At 39.3% G+C, this 21,635-nt stretch overlaps 1 protein-coding gene across 4 annotated transcripts in view; it reads right to left on the bottom strand.

Annotated features, from left to right (window-relative positions):
- EP300 (EP300 lysine acetyltransferase) overlaps positions 1 to 21,635 on the bottom strand; it is a 64,420-nt gene that overhangs the window by 23,913 nt on the left and 18,872 nt on the right. For 2 of the 4 annotated variants that reach the window (XM_086403012.1, XM_086403010.1), the window contains exons 2-14: positions 20,069 to 20,706; positions 14,784 to 14,960; positions 13,258 to 13,519; positions 11,953 to 12,066; positions 10,839 to 11,084; positions 8,405 to 8,498; positions 7,699 to 7,836; positions 5,984 to 6,101; positions 5,155 to 5,326; positions 3,369 to 3,446; positions 2,821 to 2,930; positions 1,244 to 1,381; positions 38 to 475 (exon numbers count right to left, since the gene is read on the bottom strand). In XM_086403012.1, the coding sequence (XP_086259138.1) occupies positions 38 to 475; positions 1,244 to 1,381; positions 2,821 to 2,930; positions 3,369 to 3,446; positions 5,155 to 5,326; positions 5,984 to 6,101; positions 7,699 to 7,836; positions 8,405 to 8,498; positions 10,839 to 11,084; positions 11,953 to 12,066; positions 13,258 to 13,519; positions 14,784 to 14,960; positions 20,069 to 20,706 (2,723 nt within the window). The remainder of the gene's footprint in view (positions 1 to 37; positions 476 to 1,243; positions 1,382 to 2,820; positions 2,931 to 3,368; positions 3,447 to 5,154; positions 5,327 to 5,983; positions 6,102 to 7,698; positions 7,837 to 8,404; positions 8,499 to 10,838; positions 11,085 to 11,952; positions 12,067 to 13,257; positions 13,520 to 14,783; positions 14,961 to 20,068; positions 20,707 to 21,635) is intronic. The other 2 variants (XM_086403014.1, XM_086403013.1) reach the window with 1 other exon arrangement.

The raw sequence follows: 21,635 nt of genomic DNA, 5'->3' as shown, positions 1-21,635 counted from the left end.
CTGACATGGTTCTGCTGAAAGCCCAGACTCTGCTTACTGGAGTTGCCGGCTGCGGAGGCAGCAGGGGTGCCGTCGGGGTGGGCACAGAGGCTGCTGTGCTTTGCTGGGACAGAGGCTGCTGCTGCGCCTGGTCGACTGAGGGAGCAGCAGGAAGCGAAGGCTGCACTTGGGGAGGAAGTTGTGTTGGTGGCGGCGTAGGCGTCTGTCTTGGAGGCGGATGGAGAACCTGGGACTGTGGGCCAGGTGGCATGGCTGGAGGCGTAGGAACAGGGGCTGGGATTGCTGTTGCTGGTGGCTGCTGAGCCCCTATGCTAGGGGGAGTGTGGTGAGGGGTGGGGGTGCGACTAGGTACGGGTGAGGGTGAGTTCTGATGCAGAGCTGGTTGAGGGAGAGGGGGACAGTGAATGTGGCTCCCTTGAGACCCAGGAGGCATTATAGGAGAGTTCACAGGACAGGAAGAACTGGACATCTGTGCCTGTTAAAAGGAAAAACAAAACAAGATGCAATTCAGAACACAGTCAAAGAAGTATTTACATAGGCAGGCTATATACATTTAACAGAAATCAGCAATGAATGTCTCCATTTCAAAATGTGTCAAAAACCCGATTACTGGGGGCCTGTCTTTGGATAATCCAACCAGTACACAGCACTTAGTTAGGTAGATGTCTCAGGTGCTGTGGGGGCATGGGACAGGTGAACATGTTGTTTTCTAGCTGTCCAATGCTCTCTTCAGCCAAAGCTCTCTCTTCTGCTTTATAGCACTCAGTAAGATACCATTTTTAAAGAGTTCATGGTTTTAAAAACTGGCTAAAATGGTTTTCTTTAAAATCTAATCTCCTTCTTACTTGGGCTTCCTGGTAGCTCAGTTGGTTAAGAATCCACCTGCAATCCAGGAGACCCAGGTTCAGTCCCTGGGTGGGGAAGATCCCCTGGATAAGGAGATGGCAACCCACTCCAGTATTCTTGCCTGGAAAATCCCAGACAGAGAAATCTGGTGGGATATAGTCCATGGGGTCACAAAGAATTGGACACAACTGAGCAAACAAACCACAGTCACTTTTTTCTTACTTATTAGCAAGGAATACCACTGGTGTATCACAGAGTCATCACTTCATGTTCAGAATACTATGTCCATAACTATTTTTATTAAAAGCTTAATTTTGCTGCCCTTCTCTGTAAAAACCTACATCAAGAGAAGCTTCAAGAATTGCACAAATTTAGAACAACCATCTGTGAGACATACTTGAGACACTGGTGCTTGACCGCCAGACGGAGCCAAAGGCATATTTGTTACATTCATTCCCTGTGTTGAGAATTGAGTCTGAGGAAGAAACTGGCTCTGGCTGGAAGGCTGCTGCATGCGAGGCCCGTAGCCCATAGGCTGTACACACACACACACAAAAAACAAAACACAGAGCACCAAGTTGCTTCATTTTAGTTATTCTACTAAGGCTAGAATCACCAATTAATTGCTCTGGCCCTGCTATGGGAGGGTGGGGAAGAACAAGAAGAAAGTGGCATGAGAGCAGCAGACACTCATGCCAAGATAACAGAGAACAGCCTCACTACTTACCCTAAAGCCCACTCTAAAGAAGTTACACACACGCATCTAGACCGAGGTACAGAGGTAACTGTCTTTATACACTGCTTGTTTTATAAGTGAGAAGAGCAAATCAGTTTCATGAGGTTTTTGCTTATGTAGGTATTATTAAAGCACAAGCTGTAAGACTCTAAAATGAGTAATTATGGATACCAAAGGCCCAAAACTTCATAATCTAAGAAAGGCACTTGTCTCAGAGATTAAAATGAAAAATAAAACCCCTCATTAAACACAGCAGACCAGAGGCGAGAGACAACTCCAAAAAGGCCCAGTGACTGATAGTACTAACTCTGAGAGGTAGGGTAAGGGCTGGGGGCCAACATGGAAAGGTGGATGACAGGTTTAGAATCTGTGTAAGGAGGAATGAGGTGCTCAGAGTCCCTCTTCTCCACTCTTGAGAACCAAACAACTGCCCCTCCATCACCCTTGACAGGTTCCTCCCTGGGCAGGCTCTGTGTTTGGGGACGATAGGCATTACAGAAGAGAGAGGACTCTGTCCAAGTGTGCAGACTACTCAACGCTGAGTGAGACTCTAGGCAGTGCTGACTGGGTGCTGTTACAAGCTTTCTAGTACTGTGACTAGATATGAACAGTATTTGGAAGCAAATCTTTCTTTTAGTGTTTATTTTATATGTTATAATCCAGAGAGAGTTCTTAACTGTACAGTATCCTATATACTTTAGACACATGCTTTTCCCAATTAAAGCTGTAAACAGCTTTCATGCCATCATATAAGTTCTGAAATTAACACTTATGAAGCATTCCAATTTACAGATGTACCATAATTTAACCATAATGAATCCCTTAATGTACATTCAGGCTATGGCCATTTTCTAAAACACATTATATAATATACCACCCTTAATATGAATTTTCTTCAAATTATATCCTTTCAGTATCTCAGGAATTATTTCTATAGGATAAATTTCTAAAAACAACAAATATAGGTAAACAGAGGTAAGTGAAAATTAAGAATACTGTCTAATTGTGGTATATGGTTTAGTTTTAATCATTTAATCATGTCTGTGATAAGGGCTAAATACAACAGAATTCTACACAAAACGAAAAACAAAACAAAAAACCCCAAAAAACAACAGCATTAAGAACTAATTGCATATAGTTAGCTGTTTAAGCTAGTGTTAGAATTTGTTGTCTCAGAAAAAAGGAACTTCAAAAAGGTCAAGTAAAGGGCAAAAAGATGACCCAGAGGTCAAACTTACCGGGTTAAGTGTTCCAGTTTGAGCTAACTGTACATGGTGCTGAAGAGGAGAATTTTGCCGGGGTCCAATAGGGGGCTGAGGCATACTCATCTGGCCAAACTGATTCAAACCTGTAATCAGTACAAATACTAAACCTGAACACCATGTGACTGGAGAATAAGAGAGTTCTTCTTTACAATTCTATGTCATTTTATCAGGACAAATAAAGGAACCTGCTTCCAACTGTGAAAGAATCTCTGTTTCATTCCCAACAGCTACAGAAAGGCACTGTTAATTAATGTATGGTCTCAACCAAATTTGGATGGAATAAACCTCATCTTGGCTAGTTGTTTTTGAATGAATGCGTGATCGTTTGTACCTTTTGCTCCTACACCTGCCAGTCAACCTGCTCTTCACATTTCCCCCCTCCCTGGGCTCCTAATCTAAAAGGCTTTCTGATTTCTCAAGTAGACAATCGTGATACCTGCTGCTGAGTGGCAGCAGCAATCAAGGTGACAATTTTAAGCTTGTAATACACTAGGAATTCTGTTAAAAAACAAAAACCTTACCAGGCTGTGGAGTTACCCGAGGCATCATCTGGTTTGGCACACTGCCACGGATCATAGATGGATCAGGGAGAGGGCCATCTAGAGCAGAACAGAGAGATGGTTAGAAACGCACCTTTCAGCCAGCTGTTCCCATTTAAATAAGAGTAGTAACTTACAGAATTCAGTCTATCAAAAGAATAAAGGTTTGAACCAGAGAGGAATCTGAAGAAAATGCTTTTCTGCAGTACAAGAAAATACCTCAAAATGGTTTTAGTCCATTTCTATATGAACCAGGGTGCTTTTGCTGTTGACAGGAAATAATGTGAGATCTTATATTTAAAAAGACGAATATAGTATTTAATATGCTGTCATTTGATTAAGCCTGATTATTTCACTGGTAAAAAGAATCTCTCTATAGACAAGAGCCACAGATTTTGTCCAGTGACCGATTTTGATTGTGTACCCCCAATAATGTGTTTTGATGTATACATGTCCACTGTGAACACTGACTTTAAATAATATACATATTATATTGAACTATATATCATGTACCTCTTAAAAACAAAAATAGAAATAATTAAGAATGATTAAAATCTATATGGTCTAAAATCACCTTTTTTATGAAAGGTGGTTCGCTTGGTTCCCCTGGTTTGCTCATTAGTTATGTTTATGGTTAAAAACAAAATTTTGGATTCTTCTACAATTGATTTCTGTGTATGGGATAAGAGAGGGATTTCATTCCATAAACACGCACTTAGGGCTACTCAGTTCCACTAGTATTTGTTCCTGCCTACACTAGAACCATTGTTTGTATTTTAAAATACAGACTACAATTTAATACCTGACAAACTTTAAACTTGGCTCCAATTTCTGAAGAAGTCAAGTAAATTGTAGCACACTCAAATATCTCAAACTTATCCACTTGTCTCTATATCATAGGTACTGCTCTAATTCAAACTATCAGCACTGAAGCAGTATCCTCAACCCAATCTTGACTTTGTTTCCGAACAATTGTTCTACCTACTCAAAAAAAAAACCAAAACAAAAAAACCAACCCAAACCCACACACCTGCAATTTTCCCTTGCTAGTGGGGCCTCCGTGCATGCTGTTCTCTCTGCCAGAAATGCTGTTCTCAATTCTTTTCACCATCATGGTCCAATGAGAAAATGTATCCAGCACACCACAGTTAACACATGAGGCTGCTGAAAGCTCTCCACCTGACTACTTCAAGACCTGTGGGGTGTCAATTTCTCAGCCCACTCACCATCCACCAGTGGCCTAAGAGTTGGTACCTGCTGGCTCAGTTGGCACTACTTACAGGTAGCCAGCTTTTCCTGACTTAAAAAAAACACAGGTTTTCCCCATCACAGCCGTTCACACATCATTTAAACAGTTCTTAGCCTATGAACATACTGGGTCAAGAAGAAAGTGTGACAAGGTAAGTAATCTGATACTGTTTAGGATGTATCAAAGCCAATAATGTGCTTGCCTGCTGAGTCTACATCAATTGGCTGCCTGCCACATGCAAGTCAGTAAAAACCCATGGGCTATCAGTTCCTAGGTGTCACTATGAGAGAAGAATACCTTTGGCACTAAAAATGATGCCATATTGTTAAGACAAGTAGCAAATCTAGGAATCTTCAATACACTGTTTACTGTTTTTACTAGAGAACAAACTAAGTTCTTTGAAAAGGCAATAGTCATTTGAAAGCTCCAGAATAGTAACATAAGCTAATGCAAATTAGTGAATTTGGTTAGAAACCATTTTATTTCAGTTTCTCCTAAAAATACACAAAAAGCACTTACTAGAAGTCATTCCTGGTTGTGGCTGCCCCATGTTAGGCCCTGTGTTCATAACTGGCACCATGCTTGCAGCACTTGGTAGCATGTTCTGTTTCTGTAGTCTAGTCCTTCGCTTTTCTTCTAGTTCCTTCTGAATCTTATAGATCTTCTCAGCTAGCAGGTGGTAGTATTCCGCCTTTTTGAATTTTGTTAAGTAGAGATGAGGAAAAAAGATGAACTACCATCAGGTAACAGAAAAAACGAACTAAGAGCAAATATTTGCCTCATTTAAAAAAGGCAGAAATGAAAAGGGAAAAGAAGCATTCTAATCTATTTTCTTAGATCATTCCAAATATGAGCTCACATTTAAAATGATCAGTAAAAAATTGCTATATAATGAATATACACAGTAAGGCATGACTTCTCAAAGTACAATTCCCAACATGTGCCAAGAATATGCTACTTCTTAAAGAAGTGCCAATTTAGAGAAGAAAGTTCAACTGATACAGAAATACTACTTGAGATGAAGATACTGAGCAGCTGATTCACCACCATATTCCAGTGAAAACAGCACGGAGCATGGTAACAGCTCAACCACTTTTTAGCTGCCAGAAGGACAACCCAGATAAAGTGCCACATGAGTGCGCTGTATTAAGAGGAAAAATGCAAGATTCTTGACATACACTTTAAAAAAAGTGTTTTGTTATCGCAACTCCACAGTGCATTACAGGACAGAATGGCTAAAGGGTGTCCTCTGAGGTATAGTGTTCTGTGTACATGCAACACAGAGGAACAAAAATAAACAACCAGAAGAGGTCCACTTTTGCTTTAAATAGAAAAAACAGATGCTCACTCGATTGTTTGCCGATTCATACATGTCCCCTTCCACTTTCCGGGCATATGCAACTAGGTTTTCCATCCGTCTGTCTTTTAAAGCAGCAGGATCCGGAGTGGGAAATATGGCTTGAACGCTAGGAATATAAAATCCTACCACTATTATATCACGTCAGCTTTTTTTTCTCATCATAGAAACACACAGTATTTTAAATATTTTCCTGGTTAGTATTTTCTCATTTTTATACAATGAATACTTTGGGTAAAATTTTAAAATAAGGCTTGAGATGTGTTCAAACATAAATTACTGACCAAAAGAAGTGTCTGTATTAATCAAATCAAAGGGTTTTCCTGATCAGAATATAAGAAATGACTCCATGGAAATACTCTGGTCCCTATGACTCTAATGTAAGGCAAAAAAAAAAAAAAGAAAAAACTGTGCTATCTGCATAAAGGGAAGTGAGAAAACCTGACCTTTGCTATAGCATCATGTAGCAAAAGCCTTAAGATCCTTCTACTCTTGCACTCAGCTTAGTAAAATAAAACCTAATAGTCTCTACAAAATCTTAAAAGATCAAAAACTTGAAGTGAAGGGAGCAAAAATGCAAAGAAAATTCTGCTAAATTCAATGTCTTTTACTCTCTAGCAATTCCCCAAAATGCCTGGCACTAACTTTCCTGCAGGCACCAGGTGGAGAAGAAATAAATGGAAATCCGAGTTAGTAAAAAGTTCTCAAGCATATAATATTAACATCAAGTCAGATGATCAATCCCAAATAACCTACCGTTTCTATTAAGTTTCTAAACAATTTGATCACAAGATAAGTTTGTTTTGGTTATTCCTTATTAATTCATTGTATTAAAAATAATCTGTTTTTTCTCTGTGTCAAATTCCATTTCTGGTGCTATCATTTGAGAATTCCTAAATGAAGCTCAAGTATAACTGATAAGCTAATGTAACATAAAAATAAACTAAGAAAACAAGACAGACTACCCTGTTTCAAGGTAATAAAAAAAACTGGATGAACTGGAGATCTCTCTATTAAGTAGAGGGGAAATGAAAAAAAAAAAAAAACAAACAAACCCTGATTCTTCCAAGAAAAAAAAAAAGTGCTGCATTTTGTTGAAGTATAAGCTCTGTAACCAGTGAGGGCAAAGCTCAATTTTTAGGGTATCGGGTATATTACATTTTACCATTCTATATGCCTTACGCCTCTTTCATCCAACAAGACAGTGTTTGTGAGGCAGTGTGCCTGGCATACATTAACTTCACAAAAAACAGTGCACAGGTATTTCACAAGTAATTGCTATGTACACATTTAGAAGACCAGAAGACCAGAGAGGCCACCCAAACAGATTCAATTTGTCAAGATAATAAAAATTTTACCAAGGCTAACAGAAGGCTGTGTTGCCACTACTATTCTAATGATCTCAGTTAAAACCTAGTTTTTCTTTTAAAATATTAACTTTGTAAAGGAAATGATTAATAAAATGAATAATCTTTAATATATATTGATTATTGTCACTAGACAGAATCCTCACACATGGTTAAAAGCTAAAAGACACCTAAGAAATAATGGAGAAAAAGTTGAGAAGCAGAGAATAGAAGCAGGAAAGCCACAGGAGAAGTATCAGTAGCAACCAGGCTATAGAAAAATCAGTAATTTCTCGTGTTTAAGTGCCTGGCAGATTGACCTTATAACTCCTTATGAATAAGACATGCCAACAAGCTTACAGTTTGTGGACAAGATGATTTCGAAGATCCTGAGTAATATCTTCATGCCATTGCTTCCGAATTCCAGTACTGGATGGTTGAGCTGCTGTTGGCATAGGACCCAGAGAGGCCACACTGCCATTGTCACTCATCAGTGGGCTTTAAGAAGGAGTGAAACAGTTTTAGCAAAGAAGGGTAGTAGGAAAAAGAGGCTCTCAATTTAAGTAGAGCTAACAGTGATGACTGCAATAGGGCCAATACACTATGACAAGTCTGTTTACACATAAATCTGGGGGAAATGGTATATATGTATTTGTACTTGTGAGGGGAAACAATTAAAACACACAACATTTCACTGTGTAGAGGGGTGGCTGATAACCTTGTGTTTAAAAGACTGAGTCTTGTGTTACAAGACTGAGCTGTCATTTTGACACAGCTTACCCAAGAATCCACTGGGCGATGGACTAACTGCTAGCATTGGGATAAAGCAAACTCGCTTTTTAAGCAGCTGCATTTGTTAACTTCCTACTGTATTTGTACAGGTGTCAGTTACCCCAAATACTTGATATAATTTCTAAAGAGGTTATACAGAGCCTAAAGAAAACACATAATTTGTCATCATTCACCAAGGATATTGTCAAATCAAGTAAACTTAAAAAGCTCAAATAAGGAGCTCTAACAAGAGTCTGAAATCTGACAAAGGGCACAAGCCAAGATTAAAACTTACTTTTGAGAATTTATGGCTGAATGCAACATCGAGTCAGAAAGAAGATTCGACGGTTGAACCCCTACACCTCCATTTACTCCCATAGGACTAGCACCTACATCAAAACAAAAAGCAAGAGATGGTATTTTAAATACCAAAAAATGATAACAAAAACAACAAAAATTAAGGATAAAAAGAAAGGAAGAGGAAAAACTATGAAAGTACTAGAATAAAACATTACAAGAATTTTTTGTCCATTCAAAAGACCCAAAACAGAAGTTTTAAGGATATTTAGAAATGTAACAGTAATTAGTAATAAGTAAAATAATCACCATAAACCAAATCAAGAGACAGATGACAAATCTGGGGGGGAAAATGCTAATATTATATATGATAATTATTTGCAATATAATCAGCAACACATATATAAAGGCTACTACACAAAGTTCCTTTATAGCACAGTAAGAAAAACATGAAGAAGAAAGGAACAATTTACATAAAAAAAGAAATACAATGGCTTAAAAAATATACATGAAAAACATATAATTTTTTTTCACGTATGAAATTCCACAAACTTTTTTTTGGGGGGCCACTGGGCTTGTGGGGACCTTAGTTCCCTGAACCAGGGGTTGAACCTGTGCCCCCTGCAGTGGAAGCATGGAGTCCTAATCATTAGACCATCAGGGAATTCCTATGAATTCCCTTAAAGTTTGAGAATACAAAATGTTGAGAAAGGTTTGGGAAAAGCAGCATTTCTCTGAAAATTCATAGGTGTGTAAACTGATCCACTCTTTGGAAAGCTATCTGGTAACCGTTAAACAAATGAAAAAAAAAATGTACACACATTTTCACCAACTTAGATTTCCACTTGCTATTCCATCTTACAGTTATACTCACATATGTATGGATAAACATAAGAGTAATGGTGTCAAAAGGAGCAAAAAACTAGAACTAAAATTGTTTAGGGAACCGAACTTAACACATGCACGTGTTTTCATAAGCACCATCTATGTAAGAACCTAAGAAAGCTAAGGATGATGATCCCCAGGGAGGAGAATTAAAGACAGTATTTGCATTACACATTTTAAATTGACTACTCCTTCAAACTGGCTTGAATAGCTCTATGTATTCCTATTACTTTTTAAATTAATGATTTAATGAATATTACTTCTTTAAAACAAAGAAAACCATCAATGGCAATATTTATACTAAACCAGATTTTCATGTGGTTAAAATTTTTTGATTAACAATTTTATTAATATATCCTTCAAGATATTTAGTTAAAAATAAGAAAACAAAACTCCTCCCTAAAATGCAAATAATTGACTGGATTTCTCAACAGCGTCTAATAAAAATCCTATTGTCTTCTTTCATCACGCTTCCCAAATCGTTAGGCAGAACTCTCCTAACAGCATCAAGGCAGGCTCTGAAATGCAGTTGCTGGTAGTGGCTTATCTGTCACTATGAAATATTCATTTTTAAGAAAACTACACATCCTTAACACAGATTTGTTTCACTGGTGGTAACAGTATTAAGGTAAAGAAAAAAGTGATTATACTATTACTGATTTGCTTATTTTACTGCCTTCTGATGGCATACGAAAAAAGACATTCCCTCCAAAGTATCCAGGTTCATTTAATCTTTGGCACTGATTGCAAGTAATGGCTCAATCTAACTTGAGAAAGATACCTTTACACAGATTTGTATTTAGGACCCTAAGAGTGAGCATTCACTTGAGATACAAAAATGTAGGGATAAAAACACCACTGGCACTGGCAGAGAGTAAGTCAGAAAGAAAAAAAAAAATGAACAAAAGAAAAATTCAAAGCACCTAATAATCAAGGAGAAAACATGTAATATTTTAAGCCCTAGGGAGAATCTTAAGCCTTAGGAGAACATATATTTTTTTCTAAGCCCCAACAAAATCTTTATACATTAAGTGAATCCAATAGTAATCAGAAGATTAAGCATGTGGTTAAACAGGGTCATGGGGGCCTTACAGAGAAAAGCTCTAATGCGGAGTTCCAGGAGTGGCTCCCTCTTTCCCCTCTCTGCTACAGAATTTCTACTACCTGAAATATGCAGTAGAGATCCTGCTGTTTTGTCTATTTGTTCACTTACTTGCTCATCCACACTAGAGATGTCTCAAAAGTAGGGACAACCAGTTACTGAGCCCCTGCGCCACAACTATTGAGCTCGCAAGCCTAGAGCCTGTGCTTCGTGACAAGAGAAGTCACTGCAGGAAGGCTGCCCACCACAGCGAAGAGTAGCCCCTGCTTGCTGCAACTAAAGGAAATCTATGTACAGCAATGAAGACCCAGCACAATGCTCCCCCCAAAAACAGTAGAAGAGATCAAAATTTAAAAAAAAAAAAAAAAAAAGACTCAGAAAGGTAAAAAAGAAATCCAAGAAGCTAACTTGCAAGTCTGCCATGACGAGGAGGACACAGACTTACTCATGTTGCTCATGGGCCGCATCCCTTGGGGAGACTGCCCAGACTGCTGGTTCTGCTGATTCTTCGCTTGCACCTGGGGCTGGGTCGGCATCTGATTTACTTGATAGGGCAGTCCAAGGGCTGCATAGGCTCTTTCTATAGAGCTGGGATCAATCTGACTGACAGTGCTTAGGCTGGGAGTGGACTGTTGACCCACCCCTAGAGAGCTAGTACTGCCAAGTCCAACTGGTGCTCCAGTCAAAATTGCTAGGGAAAACAGAAGAAAGAGTATTACAACATTAAAGATGCTGAGACAGGAAATACTATCATGTCTGAGTTTTAAACGCAAAAATACTGTTGTGTGATTATGAAATACATGCATCTTGTTTCCCATTATTTCCTTAAATTTCTAAGCATAGAACTGATTGGTCAAAGGGCATCACTGGCATGAAAAACTTTTGATCCAAAATACCCAAAAGCCTTCCCACAAGCTGTTATCAATGTTCCCATGAAGAATGCATGACAGCGTTGACAGGAGAGAAATGGTATTTTATTTCATTACTTAATTTAATAGGGAACTTTTGGGTATTTCCTCCTCCTGGTGAACTATTTCCTAGTCCTAATTCTCTACTAGGATATCTATGATTTATTTACTCATTTATGGAATTTCATTCCTTTTAAAAATATGCTATATGCAGTTCCAAATTTATCTTTCAATCCTAAATGCCACCTTTCAATTTTAAATCCTAAATGAGACTTGGTGGCTGCACTTTCTACTTTTGATACTTTTTCTCTAAGAAAAGCTCATCAACCCCAGGCTTCTAAAAATAACCTCAAACTTTTCTTTAACATTAATTTCAAATTATCTAAATATTTACATCACAGGTAGAGAAGAGTAATAATCTGCCCAATGTCAAAGCAATGATCTTTCTGGATCTTATTTTAAGTAATAAACACTTCAGTTCTAACCTTATTATTATGAAGTTTGTGGTAAGTGGAAATAATCTAGTATGACAGCACTGGCAGTCACAGGAACTTCATATAATCAAGAAGTATGTTAAATCTCACCAAATCGCACCGGGGAAGAGTCTAAGAATACTTTGATATAAAAGTTTCAAAAGATTTCATCACTTACACTGTTGATTTCTCTTATCTCCAGCGTTTTTCAGGGGGAGACACACAGGACAATCATGCCTTGTACAATTCTTCCAGTGGGAAATGATTTGTCGAGAAGATGCACAGTGTGCCACTGATAAGAAAAGTGATTTTTTACATTATTATTAGCTAACTTATCAACCATATAATGAGTGCTACAAATGTTATTAATGCATCTTCCTAACACCCCCTAAAGGGTAGTTATTAATCCTCAAATTTTACAGTTGAGAAAATAGGCAAAAACTGGTTAAGTGATTTGAACAAAGTCACAGAGCACCCCAAGTGGGATTCAAACTCAAGCAATCTGATTTCCAGAGCCTCTATTTTTGACCACAACACTGTGTGAGAAAAATCTTTAAAATACAGATTTCTCTTAAAAAAATAAAAGGGGGTGGTGGTGGTACAGGGCTTCCCTGGTGGCTCAGTGGATAGGAATCTGCCTGCCAATGCAAGAGTACTCTGGTCCAGGAAGATTCCACACGCCACAGAGCAACTAAGCCTGTGTGCCACAACTTCTGAACCCTCGAGCTCTAGGCCCCGAGAGCCGCAACCACTGAAGGCTGAGTTCCTAGAGCCTGTGCTCCGAAACAAGAGAAGCCACCACAGGGAGTAGCCCCTGCGGCCTGCATGCAGCAATAAAGACCCAGTGCAACCTTCCCCCCAAAAAAGGGTACAAATGAACTTATTTACAAAACAGAAAGAGAGTCAGAGATGTAAAAAAAAACTTCTAGTTACTGGGCAGGGGAGGTGGAAAAATTGGGAGATAGGGAAGGACATATATATACTACTATACTCTATAAAACAGATAACTAGTAAGAATCTACTGTATAGCACAGGAAACTTTACTCAATACTTTCTAATGACTTACATGCGAAAAGAATCTAAAAGAGAATGGATATATGAATATGTATAACATTCACTTTGCTGTACAGCAGAAACAAACACAACATCGTGAAGCTACTATGCTTCAATAAAAATACAGATTCCTAATGGCTCTATAATTATATTAAGTTGGGTAACATTCTTTTTAGTATTTGCCTACATGACAGCAAACTCTCAATATTTAAAGCTATGCTGGGGCAAATAAAAGTCCCTTGCAAAAGAGAAGTCTCTAAAACTTCCTCTACTACCATATCTCTAGATACACACAAAATGATACTGAATTTGATCATAACATAGAGTAAGGCATTATCAGTAAGGAGTCTCAGGGGAGAGAAAATGTGATCAGCTCTGACTATAAATAAATATTGACTGCGGAGCACAAAAAACCTCTGAGCCCACTCACCTTGGCAGGACTTGCCCGACTGGCAGTGTGTCATGTGGTTTAGGACGTTCTTCATGGTTCGACAGTGGGGAAGGTTGCACTGCCTCACCTCCCCGTTGGCCTGCTCCCGGCGCTGGCACTTGTGAGCATGCAGGAGGAGGACAAGCTGCTGCTGGATGAGCTTGCGCTTCTCCGGATCAGCCGTATGTGCCCCAGAACCCATCCCCTGGGCCACCGGAGCCACCAGGCCTGGCTGCTGGACCTGTGGGGCCTGCTGCTGTCCCTAAGGGGTACAACAGTAAAGACACATTCAATGTTAGGGGTCACTGGGTGCTACCTCCTGAATAAACACGGACCTGGAGATTTTCAATGAAAACCTTTAACGACATGTCATCTACTAGGTGCCACACCCAATTTTTTAACACAGGGGATTCTAAGATAAATAAACGATGGCTTCTACCATCAAGAAGCTTAATTTAACAAGAAAATAAATTACTATTACTATATTAACAACTAATATAATCAAAGTATGTGTAACATAGAGTAAAACAAAGAGGACACGGTAAAGTCCAATGCAAGGGGGAAAATAAAGGAATCTGTTGTGAAAGGCATGTTCAAGTTAGGTTTTGAAACAGTGAAGAGCTTCTCAGAAGACCTGGCAGGGGCCTTTCAGGTGGGTGAAAAACTAGTTTTTGTAAACTCTGGACAAAATTCGTCTTGTCCTATAGAAAAGTAAACATTTCTGGAGACAGAGAAACGTGTTAATCTTTTGTCTCCAGTACTTAGCAGAGTATCTGAAATACAGGCATTCAGTGACTATGGGACATAAAGCAAAAAACCTAAAATATCTGAAAAAGAAATAAAATTCCTACAGTACAATTTTTGAAGACACACATGGACTATTTGACACATTTACAACTAGAGATAGTTTTACTTTAGAAAAACAGCAATGTTAGAAGAGTTGGAGATTTTTCCATAACAGTCACTGTTAAAAATGTGTAACTTTGAGAGGGAGAAGTTACTTCTGTCTAACAGTACCAGATATAAATCAATAGATATCCAGATGACTGACCGAAGAGGAAAAAGGTTCCACTTTCCTATTCTATAGAAAGAACTGCATATACAAGGAGTTGAATATGGCAGGACCCCCAAACTTTCATTGTGGCAGCCCCACTTGCTTCTGTTTGGGCTAACAGCTTTACTGATCAATACCCAAGTAAAAAAAAACCATGTGAAATGGAAGGCAGGCATAAGCTTCCTTGATCACAGGGACCATCCCATTAAATCCTAGTGTTGTGCTTTATAGCAGAACAGAAAACATAAAAGTTTAACAGAATTCTTTAAAAAAAAAAAAAAAAAAAAATCTTTTGGCTGCACCAAGCATGCATGGCATTTGGGATCTTAGTTCCCCAACCAGGGATGGAACCCCCGCCCCCTGCACTGGAGGCACAGAGTCTTAACCACAGGACCACCAGGGAAGTCCCAAACGCATTTCTTTTGCTCAAGTGTCAGATGGAAAACAAATCTGCAGACAGATTACTACCCACCATATTGGGCATTCCTCCACCAGGAACTGCCTTTTTGTCCATTGCAAATGGAGATAAGCTATTTGGTAGTACAGACTTTGTCGGAATCTGGAGACCAAGGCCACTGGCTCCCATCTGCTGTCCAGAATTCTGAGTGTATGGTGAACCGTAAGGATTAGGGTTGTTCATCATTCCCATCTAAGAACAAGAAACAGAAAAGAAATTACATCTTATTCCCCACACTAACAGGACATACTATTTCCCTTCCTTTTCCACTTCCTAATTTACAAAGACAATTCTAAAAGAAATTCTCCATATATAAAAAGACTAGGGGCCTGAGGTACAGTGAATTTAGAGGTATTGCCTGTAAATATGAGATGTTACTAAAAATGTGTCTTCATTTAGCTATACCTACTAAGCAGGTTTTGCCATTCATCTCCACTTTCAATGACTAAATAACTTTCATTTAATGTGCAAACTGTAACTTAACAAATTCAATTCAACTCAATAAACCATCTAATCCTTAAATATATTAGAGAACTTGATATACCAAAGCATTTGAATGCTTATTCCAGCATTAAAAAAAAAAAAGGAGTGGGGGAGGGGACTTCCCTTATTGTCCAGTGGTTAAGACTCTGTGCTTCCCGTGTAGGGGGCATGGGTTTGAAGTCAGGGAACTAGGATCCCAAATGCTGTGTGGAGTGGCTGGGTTAAAAAAACAAACAAACAAATACCAAAAACAAGGTAGAAAACTGGTAGTTTGGGGGATATGTCTTTTTTTAAATTTAGGGACACAGTAGAACAGTGATTTAAAATTTTTTTGAATCTGAATTACCTAGATACAGCGCATAAACTTTAAAGCCTGCATTTCTTGATATCTTAGACCTAGCTGCTTTATTAAATTGCCTCCTTGGCTCTTAAAGTAATCTGAGTATATTCGTAATCCCTATGTACTTTAAAAAGGAAGTTCGGGGACTTCCCTGGCAGTCCAGTGGTTAGGAATCTGCACCTCCACTGCAGGGCACACAGGTTGGATCCCTGGTCGGAGAACTAAGATCCCATATGCTGCAGAGCATGGCTTTAAAAAAAAGTATTTCCCTGTCTTTATGTAAGTCTGTGTGGAGCCATCATACTGTAGCTTAAAGAACACAGCATTAATTATTCAAAAGCCAAATGTTTTATTGATAACAATGATGCAACTCACAACTCTATTCTTCCACATAAGACCCCCATGTAAGTCAATCACTGCCTACTTGCAAGCACTCAGGATACAAACTAAGGATGCTAAAGGAGTCATGCCAGATTTCTCACCTTTCTTGGACAGATCCAATCTATCAAAGGGTCCTTCAAATTCTACCTCTAGCCGCCCAGTCCCATGCATCCGTGCCCACTGTCACTGTCTTAATTCAAGTCCCTGAACGCAGCTTTTGTAGACTACATGTAACAGGTTTTCTTGCCATCTGTCCTCACTTTTTTCTACTCATAAGGGGGAAAAAAATGATGGTGTACCAGACCTTTCATTATCTTCATGAGAACTTGACTACTTCTCCATGGCAGAAGTACTACTTATCTCCCTTACCCATTTACTTGCAAACCTGAGAGCATCATGTTTCTTGAATCTCCAATATCTGCTTCAGCTTTTCCCTTTCCCTATAACTAGGCAGTGAGTGGCACACCTTCCTTCCCTATTTTTTGGCTCCTGAATGCTAACCTGTAAAGGAAATAAAATACTAAATTCACAAAGAGGCAGGGATGATGATAGGGAATGAGACTGAGGAAGTGGCATCGTTTCGGTGAAAGCATAAAAAAACAGGCAGCCTCAGTGGGATGCAGCCAGAGTAAAAACGTATTTGGTCTCCGATAACTGGAATTTCCTATGTGAATCTGACCAGTGAAAATGTAGGGATAACCAAATACAAAAACAGGCTTACGTGAAAAGTTTCAGTTTCTTCTGGTAGTTCCAAATGGGGCTGGGAGCACTGCTGCTACATGTTGCTTTTAAAGGACTGATATTTACACTAACAGTTCCAACAGTGTGCTCGCCTACACTTGGGGGAGTTGGATTTCACTTGTGTTTCTTATTAGCATGGAAATCCACGGTAGATGTAAAACGAAAGCCATTTAAGAGTCCACAATTTATATAAACAAAACCCTGGCACTAGTAAGATGCCTTCACATCTCTTGTTTAGATGCATAATGTCTTTATCAAGTACATCCTCGTAGAGTTCGGTCCTTCAAACATTTGTTCACACAGACATCACCTTGATTGCTCTCACCAAGTTTCAACAATTTCTGACACTGCTTGTTTCCTCAATCACAATGCATAACCTGGAAATTCCAAGTTCACTCTAGCAGACCCTGGTCTCAAATATACAGACTGCACTAACTGCTGGTCAGATGGCGATAATTCATTCCTAACACTTCTGGTCACCGTGACCAACAAAGGCCCTCAGGCTTTCTGTGTGCCATCTCCCTCAGAGTTTTGTGTTAGAAAATAAACACAACCAACCCCCTCACCCCTATCGTTTCTATTTATTCAACCCCCTCTACTCTCTCACTAAGTATAACAGGAAGGGAATATACTGTACTTAATTTCTGCTACACTATAGTGAGTTATCTCATCTTGTTCCCTTCCCTACAGCTAATGTGATCCAGATGTCCAACTACGTACCACCTACCTGGACCACAGTGATACAGATCTCCACCTCAACTGAAAAGGCAGAGGACCAGGAAGCCACAGTCAGTTCCAGGCAACTAAAACCAGAGGACCGCAGGGGAGTATTTTATCTTTCTTTAAAAATAAATCTGACTCTACAGGTTGTTTCTTAGCGTCCGATGCATTAAAAACAGAAACTTAGGGAACACAGGAACACATAAAACACACGATGGTAACACACATGACAAACAAAAACCAGCGCCCAGAACACAACAACGTGAACAGTTCAGGAATATTTAAGAAACAAAATCCCTTAATAAGACTTGCATGCATCAACAGTAATGCACACACTCCATGAATCCCCAAATAATAAAAACAAAATTAAACTACATCCTGACCTGGTCTACCTAATGGATTTGATAAATACATCTATATCCAGTCATTCCCCAAGCACTGTGTCAATTGGTGGTGGGTGGGAGAGGCGGTGGCAGGGTGGTATGTACAACGATAAACAAGGAAGACTAGGGATCTTTCAGAAGCGAAAAGACATCTAATCCTAAACATTTTCCATACTCATTCCTATGACTCTTACACTTAATTCAGGGGCCTCACCTCCCCATAGGGACTATTTTTCAAATTGATACAGCACACCTAAAACCACACCCATCAAGATTGCAAATTTGGAGAAAGAGTCTCCTTTAAAATCCATCAGGATTTGGCATAAAGACTTGTCTTTTTCTCTCTCAGCATGGATTCTTCCTCTCTGCCTTATACTTAATACTCTTACTTTTAAACTTTATGGGTTCAGTACTCATATAGGTGGTATTCACTTAAAACAAATATTTTAGTAATAGAATCTTTATATTTGAATTACCCCTCCCCATTAGGCTCCACAGAGCCAAGGATTTTTTTGTCTGATTAATTTACTCGCTATATATCCAACCTGAAACAATGCTGATGTAGAAATGTGTGATTCAGATTATAAATACAACAGTGATCCACTCTCAACCTAGGCATTCTCCTAATGAGCCTTTTCTTATTTTTCTTCACAGCACTACCTGGAATACTATTAATTTACATCTTATGTGTAGCCTAGAAAGTAAGTTCCCTGAAGTGAGTTTATCCACTGCTCTAGCTTCAGCATCAAAGCCACAACTCAGTAAATATTTGCTGGGTCAGTGAAGGCGTAAGGTGTACCATCCCTGCCCCATACAAACATCAGGAGGGCAGGGACTCCTAACAGGCATATCCCCAGAATCCAGAAGAGGTACTTAATACTCTACCTTCTTGTTCTTTCTCATTCCAAATATTTTAAGTAAGCCACACCAACACACAACATGACAGTGCCGGAAAGGGAGAGCCTCGAGTAGGCAGCTGACCCCAAACAGAACCCTTTCCTAAGTTGTCTGTATTTTTTACCCTGTAGCTATAAAATATATACACACACACACCCCCCCCACACACATATATTTAAGGGCTTTCATTTATCTGCGTGCCCTCAGGGTTCCCGCTCCCAATTCATCCACGTTTTACTTTCACTCTAGAACCCTCACCATCATGATTCTCAGGAATACACAAGTCCTAATGTTGCTCAAATTACTCCTCTTACAGAGCATGCTTGCTCCTAACTCAATGTGAAAATCTCTCCCACCTCTAATATCACCTTACAAGTGAAGCCATCTCTTTCATTCAACAAGAACTTAGGAATAATTACATGTCAGAGACTGGCAACTGTAGTGTGATGCCATTTCAAGAAAAAGGAATGAAATGTGCAGGAAAAATATGGAGGAATAAACATCAAATATACACTGATAAAATTTTAATTACACAGAGTACATATTTAAATGTATTTTTAAATGTATTTAACATTCTCTACTTGATAAGGCTAAGAAAGTAGGCTTTTTAAAAGAGAAAAGTCTTTCAAATAACAGCCAAGATCAGGTTAATTAGAACACCTGGGACGTTGGTTGGGGCTTAATGGCATCTTAGGGTTTCCCAGGTGGTCAGTGGTAAAGAACCTGCCTGCAACGCAAGAGACGTGGGTTAGATCCTTGGGTCGGAAAGATCTCCTGGAGAAGGAAATGGCAACCCACTCCCATTTTCTTGCCTAGAAAATCCCATGCACAGAGGAGCCTGGCAGGTTGGACTCCATGGGTCACAAGAGTGGGACACAACTTAAGTGACTAAACAAAAACGCATCTTAATATCCATCAACCAATAAGGAAAAAAAATAACACATCTCTTAAAAACCAGGGACATTCCAAGCAATGGGAACAAATGAAATCTATCTGAAGATAGTATAATGCCAGCTCTCTCAAAACTGTGTTTTAAGGGAGGCTATGAAGGCTAAAATGAGATGAAAATATTCTAATACTTGTGTCACAGGGAACAGGAATTAGCTGGCAATCATTTGAAACAAACTGTGAAGGTACTCAAAGTTGTTAAAATAAATTTATCACTTACATTTAATGTAAGAGCAGTATAAAATTTGTGACAATAGATCCCTGGCATATAATATGTGGGAGATGCTACATAATATAAGAAGAGTAAACATGAACAGTAAAGAATAAATGACCTCAGGCCCTCCTCCTCCACCCCTGGAACACTCAGAAATACACTGACAGGGCACACAAACCGAAACTGCACTCACCTTGAGAGGCTGGGGGCCTCTCAGTCCCGTCTGTCCCCCCATCTGGGGAGAGCCTTGCTGCAGCGGCTCAGTCATTAAGTTGCCAGCACTTCCCATGCCTGGGTTCGGGTACTGCATATTCGGTCGCCCCCGGCCTGCTCCAATTGAACCGTTCATGACTTGATTAGGCATCATCCCTTGTCCATTGCCGGCAGTCAGCATGCCGGGACTCATGCCAGCGTTCATCCCCGTGTTCATTCCCATGGCAGGCTGACTGACGGGACTGCTCATCACACCTGTTGCAGACGGCGTGGGGCCCTGATTTGGCCCACTAGTGCCCATCCCCATGTTGGGAGAAGTCAAGCCTGCCTGGGCCATTGGGCTTTTGACCATGCTATTTATCAAACCTAATCCAGGACTGTTCTGTTGGGCTTGGCTGGCCATGCCTTGGCCTGGGCCACCAACCCCCATATTGAGGTTAGGGGAACTACCAGACCGTAGCAATTCTGACAGCTGTTTATGTTTAGAGGCTGCATCTTGTACTATGCCAAGACTTGTCTGAAGCTGACTAATATCACCACCATTGGTTAGTCCCAATTCTGTAGAGTTGATTAATTCATCTGGTAAGTCGTGCTCCAAGTCAAACAGAGAGCCAAAATCTAAAAACAAAGAGGAAAGATAAAGGTTAAAGTATGACAGTCAAAATTACAGATTTCTCTATACTTGTTCTTGATCAGCATTAAATATCATCTCTAAACCTCACCCCATGGAATACTGTTTGTATTAGTTTTTCATGTTACACTGAAGTTTTATTTTACATGTTTGTGTGTGTCTGCACATAGAAAATATATATAAAAGAGTACTATCATGCCAACAAGTTTAAACATTTATAAACTGTACCTAAAATAAAACCAAAGAAGAATACATATTAGTGTGATATACATTACAAGTTGCTGAAAGTTTGTATTGACAGTCATGAAAAAGATATACAATTAAAATTGTTTACTATTCCAGAATTTCTTACAAGGGGTTAAAATAACTAATCTATACACAGACTAAATCCAGAATCTATACACAAACTTAATTCAGAATGAAACAAAAGATTAAAAATATAATAATTATAAAAAAGACAACTGATATAAAGAAAAAGACCTGCTCTTTGTAGACCACTCAGGGTAAGCTCCAGAAAGACAGGAGCTGCTTACCTCTAACTGCTATCACACAGCGCCTGCCACAAAGCTGAATGAAGTTGTGTTCACCTGACTTCAAACCACAGAATAGTTCTCCTTAACCAAAATCTAGCTGAGTAAGATATGAAACCATGCGTCCAGTTCCTTCACCAACCTACGAACCATCACCACTCCATCTCTGCCCTACCCCCGTGCCAAAAAGATGCGAAGACTATAGATTAACCTAGGGTTCCTTGTCTTGGCACTACTGAACGTTCTAGGCTAGATAATTCTGCTTGGGAGGAAGGAAAAATTGTCCTGTGCACTATACTCAGCAAATCCCTGGTCTCTCCTTTTAATGCTAGTAGTACCTCTAACCAATTTGTGACAATAAAAAATGTCTCCAGATATCACCAAAT

This window comes from Bos grunniens, chromosome 5 (assembly GCF_055505025.1).
Source record: "Bos grunniens cultivar Pamir isolate PY7600 chromosome 5, Bosgru_T2T1.0, whole genome shotgun sequence".
In the NCBI taxonomy this organism is placed as follows: Eukaryota; Metazoa; Chordata; class Mammalia; order Artiodactyla; family Bovidae; genus Bos; species Bos grunniens.
The sequence above is the reverse complement of the archived record's forward strand: the minus strand, read 5'-3'. Positions and strand labels throughout refer to the sequence as shown.